This window comes from Rattus rattus, chromosome 15 (genome assembly GCF_011064425.1).
Source record: "Rattus rattus isolate New Zealand chromosome 15, Rrattus_CSIRO_v1, whole genome shotgun sequence".
Classification (NCBI taxonomy): domain Eukaryota; kingdom Metazoa; phylum Chordata; class Mammalia; order Rodentia; family Muridae; genus Rattus; species Rattus rattus.
This window is the reverse complement of record NC_046168.1, coordinates 69,535,157-69,556,769: the sequence shown is the minus strand read 5'-3', so window position 1 is coordinate 69,556,769 and position 21,613 is coordinate 69,535,157. Positions and strand designations below refer to the sequence as shown.

At 40.5% G+C, this 21,613-nt stretch overlaps 1 protein-coding gene across 2 annotated transcripts in view; it reads left to right on the top strand.

The window, feature by feature from the left end:
• Window positions 1–21,613, top strand: part of Htr4 (5-hydroxytryptamine receptor 4) — a 138,047-nt gene that overhangs the window by 90,745 nt on the left and 25,689 nt on the right. For both annotated transcript variants that reach the window (XM_032885516.1, XM_032885517.1), the window contains exon 5: window positions 11,334–11,487. In XM_032885516.1, the coding sequence (XP_032741407.1) occupies window positions 11,334–11,487 (154 nt within the window). The remainder of the gene's footprint in view (window positions 1–11,333; window positions 11,488–21,613) is intronic.

The following is a 21,613-nucleotide window of genomic DNA, read 5'->3' as shown; positions in this document are numbered from 1 at the left end:
ACCATAGGTAGGTGAGTAGGTTTACACTACCAGGTGTGAATTCTCGCTTACTGAGTAGGACGTGGGTCCTATTAGATGGCTATGAGTAGGGCAGCCAGCTGTGAAAGATATCATGATTCCTGATCGAGATAGGTCAAATACCCGGACCCTAAAAGGGACAACAGGCACATTCCCAGTCTCTTAGGAGATCAGGGCCTTCTCATATAGCTACAGGTCCCCCCTACCCAAAGACCCCTGTAGAAAGGTTTGAGACAGATCAGTCTCATAGGGAAATGCCCCAAGCTCCTCCTCCACAGGTCAAGACAGATCAGCCACCAAATATGTAGATGAGATCTTCCCAAGCTCTCAGGCCAAACCTATTGGAATTACCTGCTGTCAGACACTGACCAATCCAAAAACTGTATTTAAGAATCATGTTCAGAAGGATTAAAAGCATGCAGGAATTCTTCCATCGTCTGAGAGCTTCTGCTATAAGAGCTGTAACATGGCTGCTTGGGGAAGAGATCTGCCCTTCTGAAATTACTGGCAGGAGCTCCTCGGCACTTCTTGCTGGCTAGTCAGTGTCCTGCTGGCTCAGCCCTGCCTGAGCAACCAAAGTGGCAGCGGCAGAAAGGAAAAGAACCAGCACCGAGACTGCAATCCCCCCCACCCCTGCCTGAGTTCTCTCTCCTCACCCGAACCCGAGCACCTAGCCAAGCCAGAGATCTTGGAGCACACAGCCCCACAGCTGTGGTTTATCCCCAAGATGCATCATCCACCCTTAGACCCTTGGGAATATCTTGCCATGCTGGTCATTGTTGTGGTACCCACGCTTGGCACTTGAGTAGGAGTTTTGACTGCTTCTCTCCCTTGCAAGATTGTATGTCACCTTCTATGACACTATGATACAATTCCCCAGGGAAGAGGCTTCTGTACCACATCCAGTTTGATCCCTGTGTTTGAAGTGTGCATGTTTTCAGCAACAGAGTTTTACCTTCGTGCTCTGGGAGGAAACCAAGGGTAGTGGCAATAGGCCAAATTCTTTGAGGAGCATCTTAGGCTACCCTGACCAACAACTTGAAGAGGAGTTTCCCGAGTTTGTTAGATAATCTACGGCTCTTGGGGAGAACATTACCACAAGGGAATGAACTTCATTTAAACAATATGTGCATTACCTGTATCACATGTGAATTTTAAGTGAACAAAAAATATTATCTCCCTATAGCTTTTTCAAACATTTGGGAGTTATTTATTCCTCCCCTCTCCACAAAGTTTTTCCCTGTTCTTTTTCTATTTCCCCACTCATTGTATGCCCTGCTATTCCTCTGTATAAAATATTTTTATTAAATCTTTGAGAATTTCATACAATGTATTTGATCTTATTTACCCCAACTCCTCCTAGACCTACCTACCCCTACTTCCCAAGTTTATGTCCCCCTTTAAAATGAACTATCAACACCAATATGTGCTGCTCACATATTCCTAATTGTGGGACCAAGCACAGGAGCACAGTCAACCTACCAGGTGCTATGCCCTTCAAGAAAACTGGCTCTCCCTCCCTGAGAAGGGCTCCCACTGTCCATAGCTTTTTGGATACGAGCGGAGGATCACCTTCCCACTCAGAGCTAGAATGTTAACTGGCTTGGTCTTGCGAAGATCCGTGCAGGCAAACAAAGATGCTCTGCGTTCATGAATGCAGTGGTCCTGCCACATCCAGAAGACATTTTTTCCTCTAGTCTTCTCTAATCTCAGATTCTTTCTGCCCCCTCTTCTGCTACTGTCTCGAAGCATCAATGGTGTGTGTATGTGTGTGTGTGTGTGTGTGTGTGTGTGTGTGTGTGTGTGTGTGTCATTTGTTGCTGAGCACTCCTTGGACACTTATTCTCTGCCCTCTGACAAGCTGTGACTATGTGTTAATCACCATCCAGTGCACAAAGATATTTTTCCAATGAGGTATGAGAATGGTAACAATTGATGAGAAAAGGAGAATTTCACTGTCTATTTCTATCTCTATCCAGAGCTTCCCTCCACGCCCTTCACCAGCCCTGTCTCTAGGCTCTGGGAACCTTGGCCTCTTTTCTTCTGCTGCCTTCAAGGCACTGGCTCCTCTCTGTGCCTGGAGAGCTCCTTTGCTCACTGTGTGATTGTCACGTTTTAGTTCAGTTCTGTCTTCCCTGCGGCAAAAGTCCATCTCTAATCTCCTTAGACAAATTCTTCGTAGAACTCACTGCATTTTTCATTAAATGCAGTTCTGCAATTTCTCACACAAAGCCTTTTTTTCTCCCTTGTGGGAGGAAGCACTGCATGGTGAACAAGGATGGGAAAATGTTTGAGTTGCTGGAATTTGCATTTAATGATGCTTTTGACAATTAAACAGTAGCTGCATATAAATATTTATTTGGCAAGTTTTCATTTTTTTCTCCATAGTTGACATTAGAAACTTGAACTCCACAAGGAAGATGGGACTGATTTTTGTGTTTTCTTTGTCTCCAGTCCTATCCCAAGTGATACCCACACTGAGTGGGACGGTCCATCCCAAACATTACAGTCAATGACTTGCCTTGAACGATATGGTTTTCTTTATGATCTAGTCTCCACCTTTGCAGTGTCCCTCTCACAATCACATTTGAAGTGGGTCAAGGCAGGGAAGGGGTTTCTAGGGATGATTGGGGATGGGAGAGGTATGATGTCCTTGTTATCTGCATGAATCCTGCCAGGACACAGTCCTCTCCCACCTCAAGCTGCTGTGAGTGTTCTAGGAAAGGATAGTGCCTTTCAAGAAGGAGACTCACTTTGAGTCTTAATGTTTGCCCAGATTACTGGGTCCTGGATCCAGTAAGAATGCAGAACATCTTTACTATTAAAAGAGCCATTTCTATAATTCTTATAGTTCTTGGTACTTTGACCAATGAATCATATTACTGAAAAATTGAAAGAATTTCAAAACTAAAATTAGTATGCTTGATATAGTCTGAGTCATAGGTCAAACACTGTATTGTCTGAGATTCTGTTGAATGAAAAGCAACTAAGATGCTACTTTTGAAATGAAGCCATCGAATCTCCTGACGAGTAATATACGCTGAGAGATAAAACGGTTATTTGAGAAAAAGCAAGTTTCAGACTTAAATGTTTGTCACAATTCCATTCATAAAACAAGTGCACATATCTGAACATATAGTATAAAAAATATTATTGAAGGAGGGAAGGGGAGAGAGAGTGACTGAACAACCATGAGCTGAAGGTTTAAAGGTGTCTTTGGCATACCTACAATCAGATGGAGTCATGTTATCCCCCGGTTTCCTCTACGTTGACCAATTATACCTTTGTTCTTCCACTAGATTCTTTTTAAGACTTAGCTGTTCTAACTCTGTTGAACTCTGTTTGAACACATTTGCAACCTATCCTGCATTTGGCTTTAAATACAATTACTTATAAAAGTAAATTTTACTTTTTTTCCTTCCTTCCTTCTTCCTTCCTTCCTTCCTTCTTTTCTCCTTCCTTCCTTTCTCCTTCCTTTATTTCTTTTTCTTTCCTTTCTTCATTCCTCTCTCCTCTCTTTTCTTCTCTCTCTCTCTCCTTTCTTCATTCTACATCCTGATCCCTCTGTCCGCTTCCCTTCTCCCACAGTCTCTCCTCCCATCTCCCTCGCCTTCTCATCTGAGAGGGTAGAGACACCACCACCACCACCCGCCCACCCATGTATCCTCCTACCCTGGCACATCAAGTCTTCAGGGCTAGCTGAATCCCCTCCCATTGAGGTCAGACAAGGAAGCCCAGCTAGAAGAACATACCCCACAGACAGACAACAGCTTTTTGGATAGCCCCTGTTCCAGTTGCTCGGGACCCACATGAAGACCAACCTGTATTTCTGATACATATGTACAGGGGACCTAGGCTCATCCTGTATATGCTCTGTGGTTGGTGGTTTAGTCTCTGAGAGCCCCAAGGGTCCTGGTTAGTTGACTCTGTTGGTCTTCCTGTATCTCTGATCTCTCTAAGACTTTTGACATGAAGGGGTCTTGGATTTTTGTCAAAGGCTTTTTCATAGCATCCAATGAGATGATCATGTGGTTTTTTTCCTTTCAGTTTGTTTATATAGTGAATTACTTTGATGGACTCTCTCTCATATATTGAATTATCCCTGCATCCCTGGGATGAAGCCTGTTTGATCATGGTGGATAACATCTTTTGATGTGTTCCTGAATTTGAGTATTTTTGCAATTTTCGTAAGAGAAATTGGTCTGAAATTCTCTTTATTTGTCGAGTCTTTGTGTGGTTTAGGTATCAGGGTGACTGTGTCTTCATAGAATGAGTTTGGCGATGTTCTTTATGTTTCTGTTTTGAGGAATAGTTTGAGGAGTGAAAGTATAGTAGAATTCTGCACTAAAACAATCTGGCCCTGGGTTTTTTATTTATATGTTTGTTTTTTAATGACTGCTTCTATTTTCTTAGGGGTATAGGGATGTTTAAATGGTTTTCTGGGTCTTGATTTAACTTTGGCAAGTGGTATCTATCTAGAAAATCATTCATTTCATTAAGATTTTCCAAGTTTGTGGAGTAAAGAGTACAGGCTTTTGAATTAAGACCTAATGATTCTTTGAATTTTCTGTGTCTGTTGTATGTCTCCCTTTGCATTCCTGATTTTGTTTATTTGGATGCTGTCTCTCTGTCTTATAGTTGGTTTGGCTAAGGGTTTATTTATCTTATTGATTTTCTCAAAGAAACAGTTCTTAGTTTGTTGATATTTTTTTTTATTGTTCTCTTTGTGTCTGTCTGATTGATTGATTGATTGATTTCAGCCCTGATTTTGGTTATTTCTTGCCTTCTACTTTTCTTCAATGTGTTTGCTTCTTTTTTTGTGGACTTTAAGGTGTACTTTTAAATTGCTGGTGTGAGAGCTTTCTAATTTCTTTGTGCTATAAATTTCCTCTTAGCACTGCTTTCATTGTGTCCCATAAATTTGGGTGTGTCGTAGTCTTATCTTCATTGAATTCTAGAAAGCCTTTAATTTCTTTATTTCTTTCCTGACCCAGAGGTCATTGAGTAGAGAGTTCTTCAGTTTCTAGGAGTGTGTAGGCTTTCTGGTGTTTCCATTGTTGAAGCTCAGCTTGAAGCCATGATGGTCTGACAAGATACAAGGTGTCATTTCAATATTTTTGTATCTGTTGAGGCTTGCTTTGTGAGCAACTCTATGGTCAATTTTGGAGAAGGATTGATGAGGTGCTGAGAAGGAGGTATATTCTTTTGTGTTTGGGTGAAATATTCTGAACATGTCTGTTGGGTCTATTTGCTTCATAATGTTGGTTAGTTTCAATATTTCTCCATCTAGTTTTTTCTAGATGACCTGTCAATTGTGAGAGTGGGGTGTGGTAGGTTTACTGGGTTTAACACACTGCTCAGGGCAGCTGAGAGTACCCCAGAGGATTCAGCAGGCAGGGAAGATGGGTGCAGGAAGGGAATCTAACCTGTATGGTTCTGGATCAGCAGGTCTGATGAAGGTGGGAAGGGAGGTAGTGAGACAATGGAGGTCTGGCTGGGATATAGGCTTTTTCTGGGGAGCTGAGGGTACCCCCAGAGAACTCAGCAGGCAGGGAAGATGGATGCATTAAAAAAATCCCATTTTACTTTATTTGAGAGACCATTACCTGTAAGGAGAGCAGTATTTTCCTTTGCTTTTGTATTGCCAACTGTCTCCTGCCATCCCAGAACTTGATATATTCTATCTGCAAAACTCTCCAGAGCTCTTCAGTTCCCAGGTTTTCTTTGAAACAAAGTTCCTCGTAAAGCATGTTCTTCTCACTCTAGGGCTGCATATTTTATCGCGTGCAAGGGAAAAGCTGTCTGTTTCGCTTAATGATCTCCCTGGAGCATAACAAAATTGTGAACGTATAAATCAAATGTGTCAATCATTGTGAACCTGTATCGCACAGTTCCATTTGTTTTCCCAATATATCTGCGTGATTTTTGCAAGGAAGGTGAACAAGAGTTTCTTCTTTTCATATACTCTTCCCAGACTGGTCCACGCTGTGTACCCAACTGTCACATTTGTTGAGTTGGATTTCATGGCATAATATATGAGCTGTGACTTTTATATTCATTTCATCAACTATTCATGGGGTGCTTACGGATTTCTGGGAGCTCTTCTGAACACTGGAATTATAGTGCTGAATGACAGGAGAGGCTCTGAATCACAGAGCTCTTAGTGCAGTGATGGAACATTGTGAGAGCAGATAGAAGAGTGTGGTAAGATTACTGACAATTGAAGAGCAGTAAGAGTCAATCCCTGGATCCTGAAGTGACCACCTCCTATAGGTAGGCTAGACCCCCGGTGAGGGATAAGGACATAAACCCCCACAAAACTCTTGACCCAAAATTTGTTCTGTTTATAAGAAATGCATGGACAAAGATGGAGCAGAGACTGAGGGAATGGCCAACCAATGACTGGCCAACCAATGACTGGCCAACCAATGACTGGCCAACCAATGACTGGCCAACCAATGACTGGCCAACCAATGACTGGCCAACCAATGACTGGCCAACCAATGACTGGCCAACCAATGACTGGCCAACCAATGACTGGCCCAACTAGAGACCCATCCCATGGGCAAGCACCCATCCTTACACTATTAATGATACTCTGTTATGCTTACAGACAGGAACCTAGTGTAACTGTCCTCTGAGAGGCTCCTGACAGACACAGATGTAGAGACTCATAGCCTAACATGACACAGAGCTCAAGAAGTCTTGTGGAAGAGTTGGGGGAAAATTGAGGGACCCAGAGGGATAGGAACTCCAGAGGAAGATCAACAGAATCAATGAACCTGGACCCTTGGGGCTCTCAGCGACTGAACTACCAACTAAAGAGCATACACAGGATGGACTTCCCCACCCCCACACCCTGCACATATGTAGCAGATGTTCAGCTTAGGCTTCATGTGGGTCCCAAACATCTGAAGTGGGGAGCTATCCCTAAAGCTGTTACTGGTTCATGTAATTTCATTTCTTCTAGTTGGGCTTCCTTGTCTGGTCTCATTGGGAAAGAATACACCTACTCCCAACAGAGACTTGATGTGCCAGGATGGGAGAATATGGGGTGCAGGGGTCCACCCTCTCAGAGGAGAAGGGGACAGGGAATGAAGGGAAGGACTGTATGAGGGGGAGTTTGGAGAAGCTTGGGTAGTGATCAGGATCTAAAGTAAATAGATTAATAAATTAAGGGAAAACAAAAAAGAGTGTGTGTGCATGTGTGCATGTGTGTGCGTGTGCGTGTGTCTGTGTGTGTGTGTGTGTGTGTATAGGTATAGATATGTATTGATATAGATGAGATCTCTGTTTACCCTGTTGTATTAGGTACTACTGTGAAACACCGACCCCAGGACTTGTAAGCAATAGTACATATTACATCTTACATGCAATAAACTCTATCATTCACAGCCATTTACCTAGAGGGAACAGTTTGTTTAGTGTTTTGTGTCTTAGACTCTCTAAGTACTAGGAGAGATGCTGATCCAAGTATTTTCATATGATTTGATAAATAGCTTACTACATGTGTGTACTAGAAACTTCCTATGTTTTCAACATTATCTCCTCCATTCTCACAGCAAGTGGATGGCATAAAATCATTATCCCACCTTACAACTGAAGAAACTGTCTTGAAGAGGGTCAATAGCTATCTCTAAGACTAGAGGGCATATGAGTAAGGTAAAGGAAGTCGGTGCCAAACTGTGAGGAGACATGAGGCTGACTGCTAAGATCCCTGCTAGTTGTAAAATTCCAAGATTCCTGGTTGTTCTGGGTACTTCTCCTCTACCTGTGGTTAGAGAGCAGGGAACGGAAAAGTAGAATTTTCCTTAATTGCAGGAGTGGTGAAGACATTAGCTTGGGGCTTAAAATATACTGCTGTCATCTAAGACTTGTCAGAGTAAATTGTGTCCCTAGAGACATTTAAAAGCAATTACATAGCTCATTTGCATGTGGCTGTGGTTGGAGAAGCTGCAAGTTGTCTACCAAAGGGGACTTTTACGGAGTTTTGTGAGCAAACTTTGAAATGTTTGCATAAGAACTTACTTTTGTAAATCCGTTTGTTACATTCTAGTTAATCCTGGTCATCTGAAACCTAATTTGTCATTAGAACATTTATCCAATCACTTTGGAAAAGTATTTTTGGTTCACTAGAAAAATATCCTATGAATGGCTAAAGAACAGAACTTTTCTAAGTCTACTCCTGAGATAAACTACAATTCTGTTTGCTAAACAGCATCCATTTAGCCTGAGAATGAACAACCCCCCGTCTTTTAATTCTCACTGTTAGAAGGACATGCTGCAGGATTGACCTGGATGGGCATTTTCAATTTTTGTGACCTCTTCTACATTAATAAACTCTTTTTGAAGAAAGAAAGACACCCTCCTCTTTTTTTTTTTTTTTTTTTGCTTCCTTTAATATCGTGTCTTAAATTTTTGATACGAGACTATCTTGGAACAGATGTTCTGATCCTCTGGCTTTTACAATCTTTCTGGTATCTCTTCCCCTATTTTCCTTGAGCCTTAGGAGTTGTGTTGTAGATCTATCCACTGGGGCTGCTACCCATGGCCCACTCTTCTCTACAGTTTGAGCAGTTGTGATTTTGTGTTGGTCTCCATCTTCTGAAAAAAGAGAAGCGTCTTTGACATGGCGCAAAAGCCACACGTATCTGTGGTATAAGAATGAGTACTTAGAATGCAGTTAGAAGTTATACTGCTTTGAGAACATGATAGTAGTAGTAGTTTCTTTTCTGTGTTCCATGGCCTCATCAATTTTTATTTCTTCTTCTTTGAGATGGATACATTTGTGTATTTTGTCTTTTAAAAAAAACTCATGAGGGTCTGGAAAGACACTCCTGTCACTAAAGTTACATGTTGTTCAAGCTTCAGAACCTCTGTAAAAAAGCTGGATGTGGTGTGCATGCATGTAATCTCAGGCTTTGGTAGAGACAGGCAGACCCCTGTCGGCCAGCTGAGAATATTTGATGAACTCCTTTCCCATGAAAGGCCCTTTTTCACAAAACAAACAAACAAACAAACAAAAAACAGGTGTATGATAATCAAGATTGACCTCTGGCCTCCTCTGCACACACATAAACACAGACATGCCTACAAAAACACACACATGCGTGCACACACTCATAACACTAGTTATGAGTGTTGTGTAATATTTTGTAAGTAGAGTCTTTGGTAAGAAAATCAATGGTGACTGTTACAGTCAACCCAGTCAGTGTGTGTTTAGGGAATCTCAGAACATTTGCCAATTTGACTAACAACTTCTCACTAATGATGCTACCATGCATATTTTAGAGAAAGATCACAATACAACAGGGCAGTTTTCTTAGAAACAACACCCATACACAAAACAATGTTTCTAAATATTTTTTGCTTGAAAGAGAAGATTTTATGATCTAAGAAAAGATACTCAAAATATATAAGGTGGATTTTTGAGAGCTCTGCCTCGAGGGTACCAAAATCCTCAAAAAGAAGCTTCAGCATTTATGTCAATGTTGTGAGTTTTAGCTAAGAATCTTATATTTTTTCTGAGCAGTGATGTCTCACATCTTTAATCCCACTACTCAGGAAGCAGAGGTAGAGACAGGCAGACCTCTGAGTTCAAGGCCAGTTTGGTCTACAGAATGAATTCTAAGGCTACACAGAAAAACCCTGTCTTAAAATAAAAAAAATAAATAAATAAATAAATAAATAATAAACAAACAAAAAAGCTCATATTTCCATAGCTCTTGTCCCATGCTACCAGTTAAAAAGATTGTTATGTTTATTGTTAAATAAAGACAAAATTTAACTGAATTGTGAATCTGGGCACAATCACATGTTTTCCTTATATATACACTAATCTAGCACTCAGGATTTTACCAACCTAGTTTAAAAATAAATAAAATAGTCTTCCCCCTCTTTACTATTGCTAATATTTTAAAGATAAGAAAGAATTTTTGCTACCTTCCTTAATAATTCATGTCTATGCAAGCTCAAATTTCCATAATTGTCTGCACAGTAGACATTGCTGCCTCCCTCCCTAGCCCCTGACAAAGGAGCTGTCCAACATCTGAACTTCAGTTATCCGTTTCCCAGGATACTGAGTGTGTCCTGACTATGTACTGCAAGTTGTATAAGGATTTGGGAAAGTGTGGGTTAGATCTATAACACCACTCTCAACATTACATTTTAAAGGGAATTTAATACTTCCATTTGTTTCTCTGAATCCACAAAGTATACTAGTTTAGAGCAATGCCAATCAAGGCATCCACCATTTGGATAGGCTGGAATAATATGTGAGATCAAGTCTGGGAGTTCAAGCTGAGGCTATTTGTGGCGGTAGAAGAAATATAGTACTTTAGGCACAAGATTAGAGGGTAAACAGTGAATTCTTAAACGGGCTCATACCACAGTAAATACGGGGAGAGTACTTTCAATAAGATGGCAATACCAACGAGTGCGATGTTTGCGATTGAATGTCCTTAGCTTTAGAAAAACAATTAAGTGGTCACTGTCAGAAACAACACATGTAAATTCTACTTTTGACATGGGTCCCATGTTAACTGAGGGAAGCCAGGGGGTGAATGCACCCCAAACGGGGAAATACAAGGTACTTACCGGAGGCAGGGTTGACTCAGTGGTGGAAATGTATGCTCCAGGTGGCTGCCCAGCAGGCTGTGATTCAGAAGAGCCTCAGAACTACATGTTCTTCTCAGCAAAGTCTATTGAGGGAGAAGAGAGGAGACAGGGTAAGCCTGGATTACAATTTGAGAAGCATAGAAGTACATACATTTCAGCATAGCCAACAGGAAGAAGGGAACAAATCTGTGATAGTTCAAACTATAGTCACAGAAGCTAAAAGTAGCTGCGTATCAGGGTCTGGAGAGCTCAAAGAATTTCTCAGAGAGTGGAAATCCAAGGCAGAGTAGACCTTCATGCTTCTCAGGCTGCATAAGACTTTGGGAGATGAAGAGGGAAGTGGAGCCAATTCGAGACAATGACCTTCAGATGCTATAGAAACATTTTATGCAGAACAAATGTTTCAGCCATGTGTTAATTTTTTATTGTATAATTGCCTTTACTCTTCTTTTTGTTCTCTGCCCTTATTCCCTTCCTTTTCATTTTCCTCCTCTGCCACCTCCTTTCTCATTTATTTTCAATTTTGTTTTCCTGTTTTACTCTTTACCTCCTCCTCTGATTCTCCTTTTCTCAATATTTTCCCTTTTTCTCATCTCTTTTTACTCCTCTTTCTTCCTTCTCTCCCTCATCTACTCTGATCTTTCCCCTCTCCTTCTCATTTTCCCCTGCCTGTGGCCCACCCTTAATTGTCTCTCCAGGTATTATGCCATCTGCTGCCAACCTTTGGTTTATAGAAACAAGATGACCCCTCTACGCATCGCATTAATGCTGGGAGGCTGCTGGGTCATTCCCATGTTTATATCTTTTCTCCCCATAATGCAAGGCTGGAACAACATCGGCATAGTTGATGTGGTAAGTATGTGTACAAAACCTTGGGATTATTATCCACTAGGTTTTGCTAGCAAACACCACTAAACTGGGTAGATATTTTAACAGATGTTATAATAATGGTCTGAGCAACATGTTTAAATGCCTACTGATGCCTTAGCCAAATGTTAGTCAAGACCCTCTGAATTATCTTTCCAATGAGAACTTGTGTTTTTAAAGGTTTATTTATTTATCATTTGAGAACTTCATATGCGAGCACAATGTATTTAGATCACATGGAACCGTCAGCCTCAAAGTTTACATTTCCGTGTCTGTCTTAGATTCTTTGCCTGTGCTATGATAAAATAACCCGACAGAAGCAACTTAAGGGAGAAAGGGCTTATTTTAGCTCACAGTTTAAGAGATCCATCATGGCAGAGAGGTCAAGACAGCAGGAAACTAAAGCAGTGAGTCCCTTAATATCTAAAATCTGAAGAGAGCAACGAAACTGCTCAGTTTTGCTTTTTTGTTTGTTTGTTTTGGGTTTGCTTGTTTGTTTTGGCTTCTACATTCCAGAAACCCCTGCCTAGAGAAAGGTCCTACCCACAACTAAGATGGATCTTCCCACACCAATTACCACACACACCGTAATCTTTCCCAGCTATACATAGTGGCACTTCTTGCACATGATTCAGATTCCGTCAAGTTGACAACTACCTCTAACCAACACAATGTCCAACTTTGCATTGCTCAGTTTGAGCAAGAAGGTTGATGAGTTGTTTTATCCTCAATCCCCCATCCTCAGTAAAGGACCAGGAACTTCATCCTTCACCATGCCCAGGTTATGTCTGATTGCCCTGGCTTGTCTTCAGCAAGAATCCTGCTAAGTTGACTTAGCTAGAACCCTGCTTTCTCCTTCCATTTACTCTTAGTAATTTTCTGCCCACTGATCCTCATCAACTAACTCCTTGGCTACAAATCCCCACTTTTTTCCTTTGGTTCTTTAGAGTTGTATCTAATCTCCTTATGCAAAATCACAGTATTTTCTCTTATGAGAACAATGTGGAATAAAGGCTCCTTAGCAAGTGTTTCAAACAAGTTTTTAATATTACTGTAAATCAGATGGGACAGTAAACACTTTATACATGTAACCCCAAAAGAATACTTTTGGGAAGAGTAGAGTTAATGATTGTTTTAAAGATGAGCAGGTTAATTTGCATTCTCCATGATACATCGTTCTTCTGTAAAAAGAATTTTATTTATTTTTATATTTAGTAAATATTTATTGATATTTATAAATCAGTTCCCAGAACTTGAGGTATATCATATGCCCTGAGAAGCCTTCATTCTATTTCATATTGAGAATCTATAAGGCTTACACTGCCTAGGGAAAGACATACCAGGTGAATGGAGTCTGCCAAGGAATGGCGAAAGTTTTGGGATAGAAGTCAGAAAATAAGCTACGAGCCCAGCTCTGTTAATGTCCAACATCCTGAAGGGAAGTTGGTGCTGAGTGATGTCTAATGTGAGTTTAAGGGGACAGGTGCCACATATGTCAGGCATTGTCCAAACACTGGGTATTGTTTTCCAGAGACATAGAACAATAGGGTGTTTGTGTGTATATGTTCATCTATCTGTCTATCCATCTATCTGTCTATGCATCTGTCATCTATTACCTATCTATCTATCATCTATCTATCTTATCATCTATCTATTATCTACTATCTACTATCTATCTATCTATCTATCTATCTATCTATCTATCTATCTATCTATCTATCTATCTATCTCTTTGTCTATTACCTATCTTTACCTTTTCCTGTGTCTGTTCATTTATCTACCGATATACTTAGAGAAAGAAAAAGAGAAACAGAGTCAGATATATAGACATATTGTAACTGGTCTACATTGTCATGGAAGTTGACAATTCTCAGCAAACTAGAGACTCAAGAAAGGCGATATTTCAGTTCAAATCCAAATATAGGAAAAACTGATGGCCTTCATTAGTAGTACAGTAATACAGTAGTTCCCACTTATTCAGTTATCTTGTTCTATTCAGGCCTTTAATAGGGTTAGATGCAGTGCTGAATTGGAAGAGAAAATGGATTTATACATTCTGCCAGTTCAGAGCTTAATCTCAACCCCAAATATTGTCATTCTTAGAATCGGGTTTTACCAAATATCTGGATACCTATGGCTTGGTTACACTGGCACATAACATTAACCATCTCACTGTCAAAATTATCCACTCTGACATTCCAAATTATAATAAGGATTAAAACTGATAGTCCAGATTCAATGTTAGGACTGCACGTTTCTAAAGGAAAATGTCAGGCAGTCACTTAAAGCCAGTCCTAAGATCTTGCTAGATGTAGAGAAGGGAACAAAAAGAAGAAACTAAGAAAGAAGAATGAGTTCAGACCCAAGTGGACCAGAAAAGAGAGAGTTTGCCTTCTTTTCTGAACACCTAAGGATTTTAATTTCACATTCAAATGAGTCCCATGGCCAAGACATTTCTGAGCAAGAGTTCTTGAGCTTCTGAGAAAATCCTCTAGGCAGGAATCAAGAGGTCAGGGCTCTGCCCTGGGAGAAGCTGCAGATAATTTCTTGAATCCCAAACCATTTATTTCAGTTTGTTAGTTATTTTAAAAATCTGGAAGAGAATGAAATACCAATTTGCAACAAACACTAATATCCAAATAATAGAAATAATAACGGTCAACAATGTTTCATACTTACTATGTATCAAGCCCTATGTTAATCAGTATTTCGGTAAACCACATTCAGGGACATTCTTTGCTTAGCTGAAACACTTATGCTTTGAAATCTGGGCTTGGCAGAACTGCTCTGCTTCCTCCTCAAAGCTTACAAATGGACACTATACCAACTTATCGAAGGGGATTTAACATTGTGAACAATGTCTCCTTTTTCTTCTTGGCTACCATTTACTAAGCACTTTAGTTAATATACTAAATTCTTCATGACTTAATGTCATTTGGTCCATACAATACTACCATTCTTCACAGCCACTCTCTAAAGAAAATCTTGATTTCCAAGTCTATGGGTTAAGAGTTGCCCTACTTGTTCATTTAACTATTCAAGAAATATTAACTAAAAGCCCATCATATTTGGTTGATTTCTAAGAAATCAATTTCAACTTTTGCGGCTCTTATGATCTAATAAGAGAAATCACACTATATTTCAAATGTTGATTTTTTTTTTTCTGAACGAATGCAGAGGCCTTCAGTTGGGAGCATGCTTTGCTAATTCTAAGAATGTCAAAAGCAGAGGTTGGAGAGCTGCTCTTTAGCCAGATTCTTATGTTTGTTTGTTTTTTTCACTTTGAACAATCGAGGGCTTTTAAATTTTACTTCATAATTGGAGGGTTCAGGGCAAAGGAGAGTCCAGTGGCATGACCCCTTTGTGTCTCTGAAGAAACATTATAACCAGTCTGCAGAAGATGATGATAGGGTTGACAGGAAATTGGGAAAGCACTGGGAAGAGACTTCAATGTTCCTGCTAACTGATGATGGTGACATGGAGTAGGATAACAGTGACCAGAAGTGTCCAGACATTGTGAGATTGCAGATCTTCCCTTGCTTTATGTTTATTGGGTACCTGTGTTTCTGGGTGCTAGATCTGTGTTACTAAAAAGAGCAGGTAATGGTCCAAATACTTGTAACTTTACGTCCACCCAGTGAGATGCAAGCAATATATGATACACTAAAGATAAACGGATACCTAGAGTGTTAGGTGATAATGACTATATTTTACTTCAATATGGGACTGAAAATATGGCATATTAAGCTAAGAATATGTACAGCATCCATACCAGGTGGCTCACAACTGCCTGTAACTCCAACTCCAGGAAATCCAACACCTCTGGCCTCCTTGGCAACCTGCTTACACGTGAATATGCCCACATGTGGGTGCACGCACCCACACACAATTTTCAAATATTAAATCTTAAAAGGTGGGTTGTTAGCAGATTGGAATTCTAAATAGGGAGTTAGAGTAGGCTCTATTGAGGAGGTGACATTTGAATAAAGACTTTGAGGAAATGGGGGAAATATACTTGTAGGTATCTTGGAGAAGCATACAGAAGGCAGAAAATAGCTGATATAAATCTCCAGAGGCAAGATGTGACTGACAGGCCATTATAGAGTTAATGAGGAGGTTCAAACACAAGACAGAAGTTTAAGAAATAATAAAATAAAATAGAAGAGGGAGATAATGTATTCATTTGCAGGACATTTAAAGCATCAGGTTTAACTTGGAGTGACATGGAGTTTAATATAGGGTCTGAACTTAACAATAATGAGATTTATAATATTTTGAAAGAATCCTCATTTTTTTCTGTTAAAAAGCAAACATAGAGGAAGTCTGTTAAAGTGATGTCATGGGTAAGAGGCAACAATGGTACTCTAGCTTCAGTGAAAGAGCAATGGAGACTGTGATTCAGAACAGGTGTATTTTTAATATTAAAAGGATCTTCTGTATGGTTAGAAGAGAAATGTGAAAGAGAAACATTAGTTAAATACAACCAAGGTTTTGGTCAGTGCAACTGGAAAAATCTAGTGAATAATGATTGCCTTCAGCTGGGAATTCCAGATTGGAAATGCCACAAGGTAGAATGTTTGTGGGCTACGGAAAACACAATGTAATTGTGAAGAATCTGCAACACAGTAGAAATCAGCTTAATATCAAATATTGATATTTATGGGAATTCTCTATCAAAAACAAACTCAAAGGTAAGTCGTTCTCAGAGCTAGATGCTATTTAAACCCATACAGTAGATGTGCCTGTCTGGGGAATGAAGCTACCTAAGAGAAGATGCCTCAGAAGTAAAAGCCAGTAATGGAAGGTTAGAAGATACAACTAAAGAGGAAACAAAGGAAGAGGGGAAATTCTATCTTTTTTTTTTTTTTTTTTTTTTTTTGGAGCTGGGGACCCGAACCCAGGACCTTGCGTTTGCTAGGCAAGCGCTCCTGGCTGAGCTAAATCCCCAACCCTGAGGGAAAATTCTAAAAAGCCAATTCAAACCACATTACAAGTAAGGATAGAGAATGCTATTTCTGGGTGTGGTAACAAGCACTCTAACCACAACTATAAGCATGAATAAAATATACTATATTCAAAAACCAGTGTCGGGCATTGTAGTTCATACCTATGGTCATGGCACTTCAGAAGCAGAGCCAGGAGAGTTTCTGGATCCAGCCAATTTAAATTACACAATAAAAATCCTGTGCAAGCCCAGTCTAGACCAAATCCCAGCATGGAGTGGGAAGTTGGACACACAGTCCCAACCCTAGCCTTGGAATGATTGGACATTGTTAGCTGCTGGGAAAGGAAAGTTCAGCTTCTCCCAGAGTGTAACTCCTAACTAACTAACTATGCTACAGTGGAAGATCATACATCCAAGAATATTTTGGATGTAGAGTATGACCTGAGAGTTTTAAAATGAAATAAACACTTTTCTCCCAAGTTTTAATCATTGCATGTTATCACAGCAATAGAAACTATAACAAAAACAACACCTTGCAGAAAAATTCATGCCAACCAGACTGAAGAATTCACAGTGTGAAAAGGAACACAACAAAGATGTTCCAAGATATGAGGAAATGTCATTAAGTGGTGGACAGGAGAATATTTATCATGAAGGGGTAAAGATTTCTTAATGGGCCACAAAGGTACTAACTGAAACTACAGGTTCTTCAAATTAAAACTGCAATCAAATGACACTAGCAAGAAAGCAATAAACAAACCAAGAATTTGCAATATGTAGATTTGACAATGGGCATATCCAGAATATAGAACTATTAAAAACAAGGAAGACTTATATAGATGTATATTAAGGGGAAATTACCTGAACATCACTTCTGAAGACAAATGGAAAAGTCATAATTTAACATCTAGATGTCTAGAAATGTGTGGTGAAACCATGTTCTCAATGTGAACAGCCCAGATTAAGTTAGACTTTATTTTGGCTTATTGAATTTGATTCAAAATTCCAGTTAGTCGGGTGAGGTAGGATAAACATGAAACAGAGCACAGAGGACAGAGGACATTAAACTTAAGAACACTGTCATGGATTAAATCTGAACACACAATTGCAAGAATGTGGTCTGACAGAAGTTGAGTAGCTCGCCATTCTCATCTAGTCTCAGAGGAGGAACCAGAACACCAGTCATGAATAGGAGCAGAAACCCATCCCTCCTTTCCTATGAAATGCATGCATTCAAACCACATGAATGCCTGAGACACTGTCCAGGATTCACTCGTCGGCCATTAGGTTTCCTCGGGATGCTCACATGACTCAGACGATTTCCAATATTCTGATTGTCCTCCAGAACTTGACAGTCAGACACTATTGCTGAAGACACCACATACTTTAATCACAGAACACAGAGTAATTAAGCTGGTACTGACCCTCATCTCTACTGACTAGCTTTCATAGTGCTGGAATATGTCATACATGCTACCAGAGGAGAAAGGGACTCATCATTCATTCTCAGCTGTGACTTCTATGAGCTACAGTAATGACCGGCTTAGAAAGATATAACACTGGTCCAATAGTGGCATGAATCTCATGGGAACAACCAATCATTTTCTGATTGAACTCACAAGACAAAAACCCACACCTACCACCATTATTAGGCCAAGAATCTATAGCTAGACAGATCACAGACTCTGTACAAGAGTCTACTATTATTCTGCTATATGGATATAGCATTAACTTATCTCCTAATGGCATTATCCCCATAGATTAATGCATCTCTCTCAACCTTCATCAGAGATGCTTCTGTTTGCAGTAGACCATGACCAAAAAAGTTACCCACAACTAGCCAAGGTGTAGAAAATGTGAAAATATAAAATATTCAGCTCTAAACAAAACATATGCACCACACATCCCAGTCCAAACTCTGGGATCATTGTATAAAGAACATTAGAGTCAGATATTTTCGATGACCACAACAAAATGTCCCTTGAATACATCAGGACAGCTGCACATATGAATCCTTAGTGGTCGTGAAAGCATGCACAAGATCTGTGAAAACTCAAGCCAGACCAAATCCCAACACTGAATGGGAGTTAGCCATGATGTTTCACTCCTAGCACAGAAGGTGCTGGCAATTATTAGTTTCTGGGAGAGGAAGGATCAATGTTCTCTAGAAGTATAGCAACTGATAGATCTGCTATGCTCCAGTGGAAGATCACAATCTAAGTATATTTGGGAAATACAAATTTGTCTTGTTAGAAAGCAAAAAAAGGCACAAACTTGGGCAAAAGAGGAAGAGAGGGTATCTGGAAAGACTTAGACGAGGAAGGGTTAATGTCAAAACACACTATATAAAATTCTCAAAGAACTAGCACAGGCATACACAGAGACTGTTAGGAGGGATGAGGGAAGAGGAAGGAAGAGGGAGGGAGGGAGAGAGAGAGAGAGAGAGAGAGAGAGAGAGAGAGAGAGAGAGAGAGAATATCAAGGAAATTGGGAAGAACTTTCAATAAACCTTAAACAAGCCCACAATGAGTTACAGATTTGCATAGACAAGAATAAGTGCTGGTGGGGATTTGGAGTACCAGGAATAATACTCCTAGTGGAGTGGCAGACATGTTAATTGATGCAGCCCATTGGGAACCCATGACTGTAAATACATGGTTATGGCTGAGAAAGGCATTTGGGAGACATTAGGGAGCCCACTAATATCCTATACTTTGATATGTATGACTATTTCTTAGTTAGGGTTTTACTGCAGTGAACAGACACCATGACCAAGGCAACTCTTATAAGAACAACATTTAATTGGGGCTGGATTACAGGATCAGAGATTCAGTCCACTATCATTTAGGCAGGAACATAGCAGCATCCAGGCAGGCATGGTGCAGGAGGAGCTGAGATTTCTACATCTTCATCTGAAGGCTACTAGCAGAATACTGACTTCCAGGCAGCTGGGATGAGGGTCTTAAAGCCCACACCCACAGTGACATACATATTCCAACAAGGCCACACCTACTCCAACAGGGCCACACCTGATAGTGCCACTCCCTGGACCGAGCATATACAAAAGCCATAACATTCCACTCCCTGACCCCCACAGGCTTGTTCAAACACGTGAGTCTATGGGGACCAAACCTAAACATAACACAATGCAAAATACATTTAGTTCAACCTCAAAAGTCCCCACAGTTTATAGCTGTCTCAACAATTTAAAAGTTCAAAGTTCAAAGTATCTTCTGAGAGTTATCCAATGACTTAATTGTAATCCCTGAATCAAGTCAGGAAACCAGCTGGGCAAACTTTAACCAAACTCTGCATCTCCATGTCTGATGTCAAAGCAGTTTTCAGATCTTCAACTTCCTTTTCAGCTTTTTGACTGCAACAAACTTCTTTTCCTGGGCTGGTTCCACTCCCTGTTAGCAGATTTTCTCAGGAGATATCCTATGGCTCTGGCATTTCAAAAATCTTGGAGTCTCCCAGGCAGCTTCAATGTTACGGTTGCTTGTTTCAATGTCTGGGATCCACACATGATCTTCTGTGCTCCTCCAACGGGCTGGTGTCACTTCTCCAGCTCTGCCCTCTGTAACTCTAAACTCAGGTTGATTCACTCCACTGCGGCTGCTGTTCTGGGTAATCATCCCATTGTAACAGCATCTCCAGTAGGCTGGGGTCTTCCACAGCACCTAGGCTTCACCAATAGCCCCTCATAGGCTCTCTTCACAGTGTCAAGCCTCAACTCTTTTGAGTGACCCTTTCAGTCCTGAGTGGTCAACTACTACTGAGGCTGCACCTTCACCAATGGCCTTCCATGGCCTCTCACAGTGCCAAGCCTCAGCTACTCTTCATGATGCCTTCAAAACAGTACCACCTGGGTGACTCTTACAAATTACCAAGTACAGTTGCAGCACAAGGTACAACCTTGTCTATTTTCTGTGCTCTCAGAAATCACTTCCCAGAAGATTTCACCTCAGTGATGTTAGTCTCTTCTTAATCACCACTAATTTCTTAGCTCCAGTTAACCAGCATCAGTTGTTCCAGTTGTCCCTTTTATTTTTTCACACTAAATCCAGAACCACATGGCGGGAGCTGCTGGGCTCTGCTGCTTTCTGGGACTGGAACATGGCCCCCTTATTCTATTACCAGCTTTCTATTTTCCAACTCCCTCTCTGCCAAAGCTTGGCTTTCCTGGAACTTGCTCTGTAGATTGACCTGGAACTCAGAGATCTACATGGTTCTGTCTCCTGTAGTGCTGGGATTAAAGGCATGTACTACCATGCCTGGATTTAAACTTTTCCTCACATAGAACCTTCTTTGTTCCAGGGTGACCTTGGACTCAGATCTGTTTGGCTTTGTCTCTTGGAATTAAAGGTGTGTACCACCATGCCTGGATCTAAACTTATCTGGGTAGGATCTTGTCCCAAAATCCCTTAATCTGTTATCTCCTAGAACATAGGGTTCAGTCCCATTTCATTTCCTGGTGGCCCTTTAGTACTTGAACCATATATTTTATATTTTTCCTTTCTAATCTTGCTATGCTTGTTCAAAACACTCTTCATGAGACTTAATCAGAGAACAAAGTTTCTGCTATGCTTTTTTTGAAACTTCCTTTGTCAATGCAATTAATTAATATAAAGCTCTTTGCCTTAGCCTCAGATATTTCTTAGACAAAGACAAAGACAAAAAGCAGCCACATTCTTCACCAAAATACCAAAAAACCAGTCTCTATGCCACATACTGAAATTCTCCTCTGAAACTTCTTGGACCAGGTCTGCACAGCTCAAATCACTCACAGCAACAAGCACTTCCATAGTCCTACTAGGATGGCTCATTAAGCCCCATTTAAAGCATTTTCTGCTTTCCAAATCCAAAGTCCCCAAATCCACATTCTTCCAAACAAAAGCAGCAATACCTGATACCAACTTCTGTCTTAGGGTTTTACTGCAACTCTCATAAGGACAGCATTTAATTGGGGCTGGCTTGCAGCTTCAGAGCTTCAGTCCATTATCATCAAGGCAGGAGCAAGACAGCATCCAGGCAGGCATGGTGCAGGAGGAGCTGAGATTTCTACATCTTCATCTGAAGGCTCCTAGCAGAATACTGACTCCCAGGCAACTAGAATGAGAGTCTTGAAGCCCACACACATAGTGACACGTCTACTACAACAAGGCC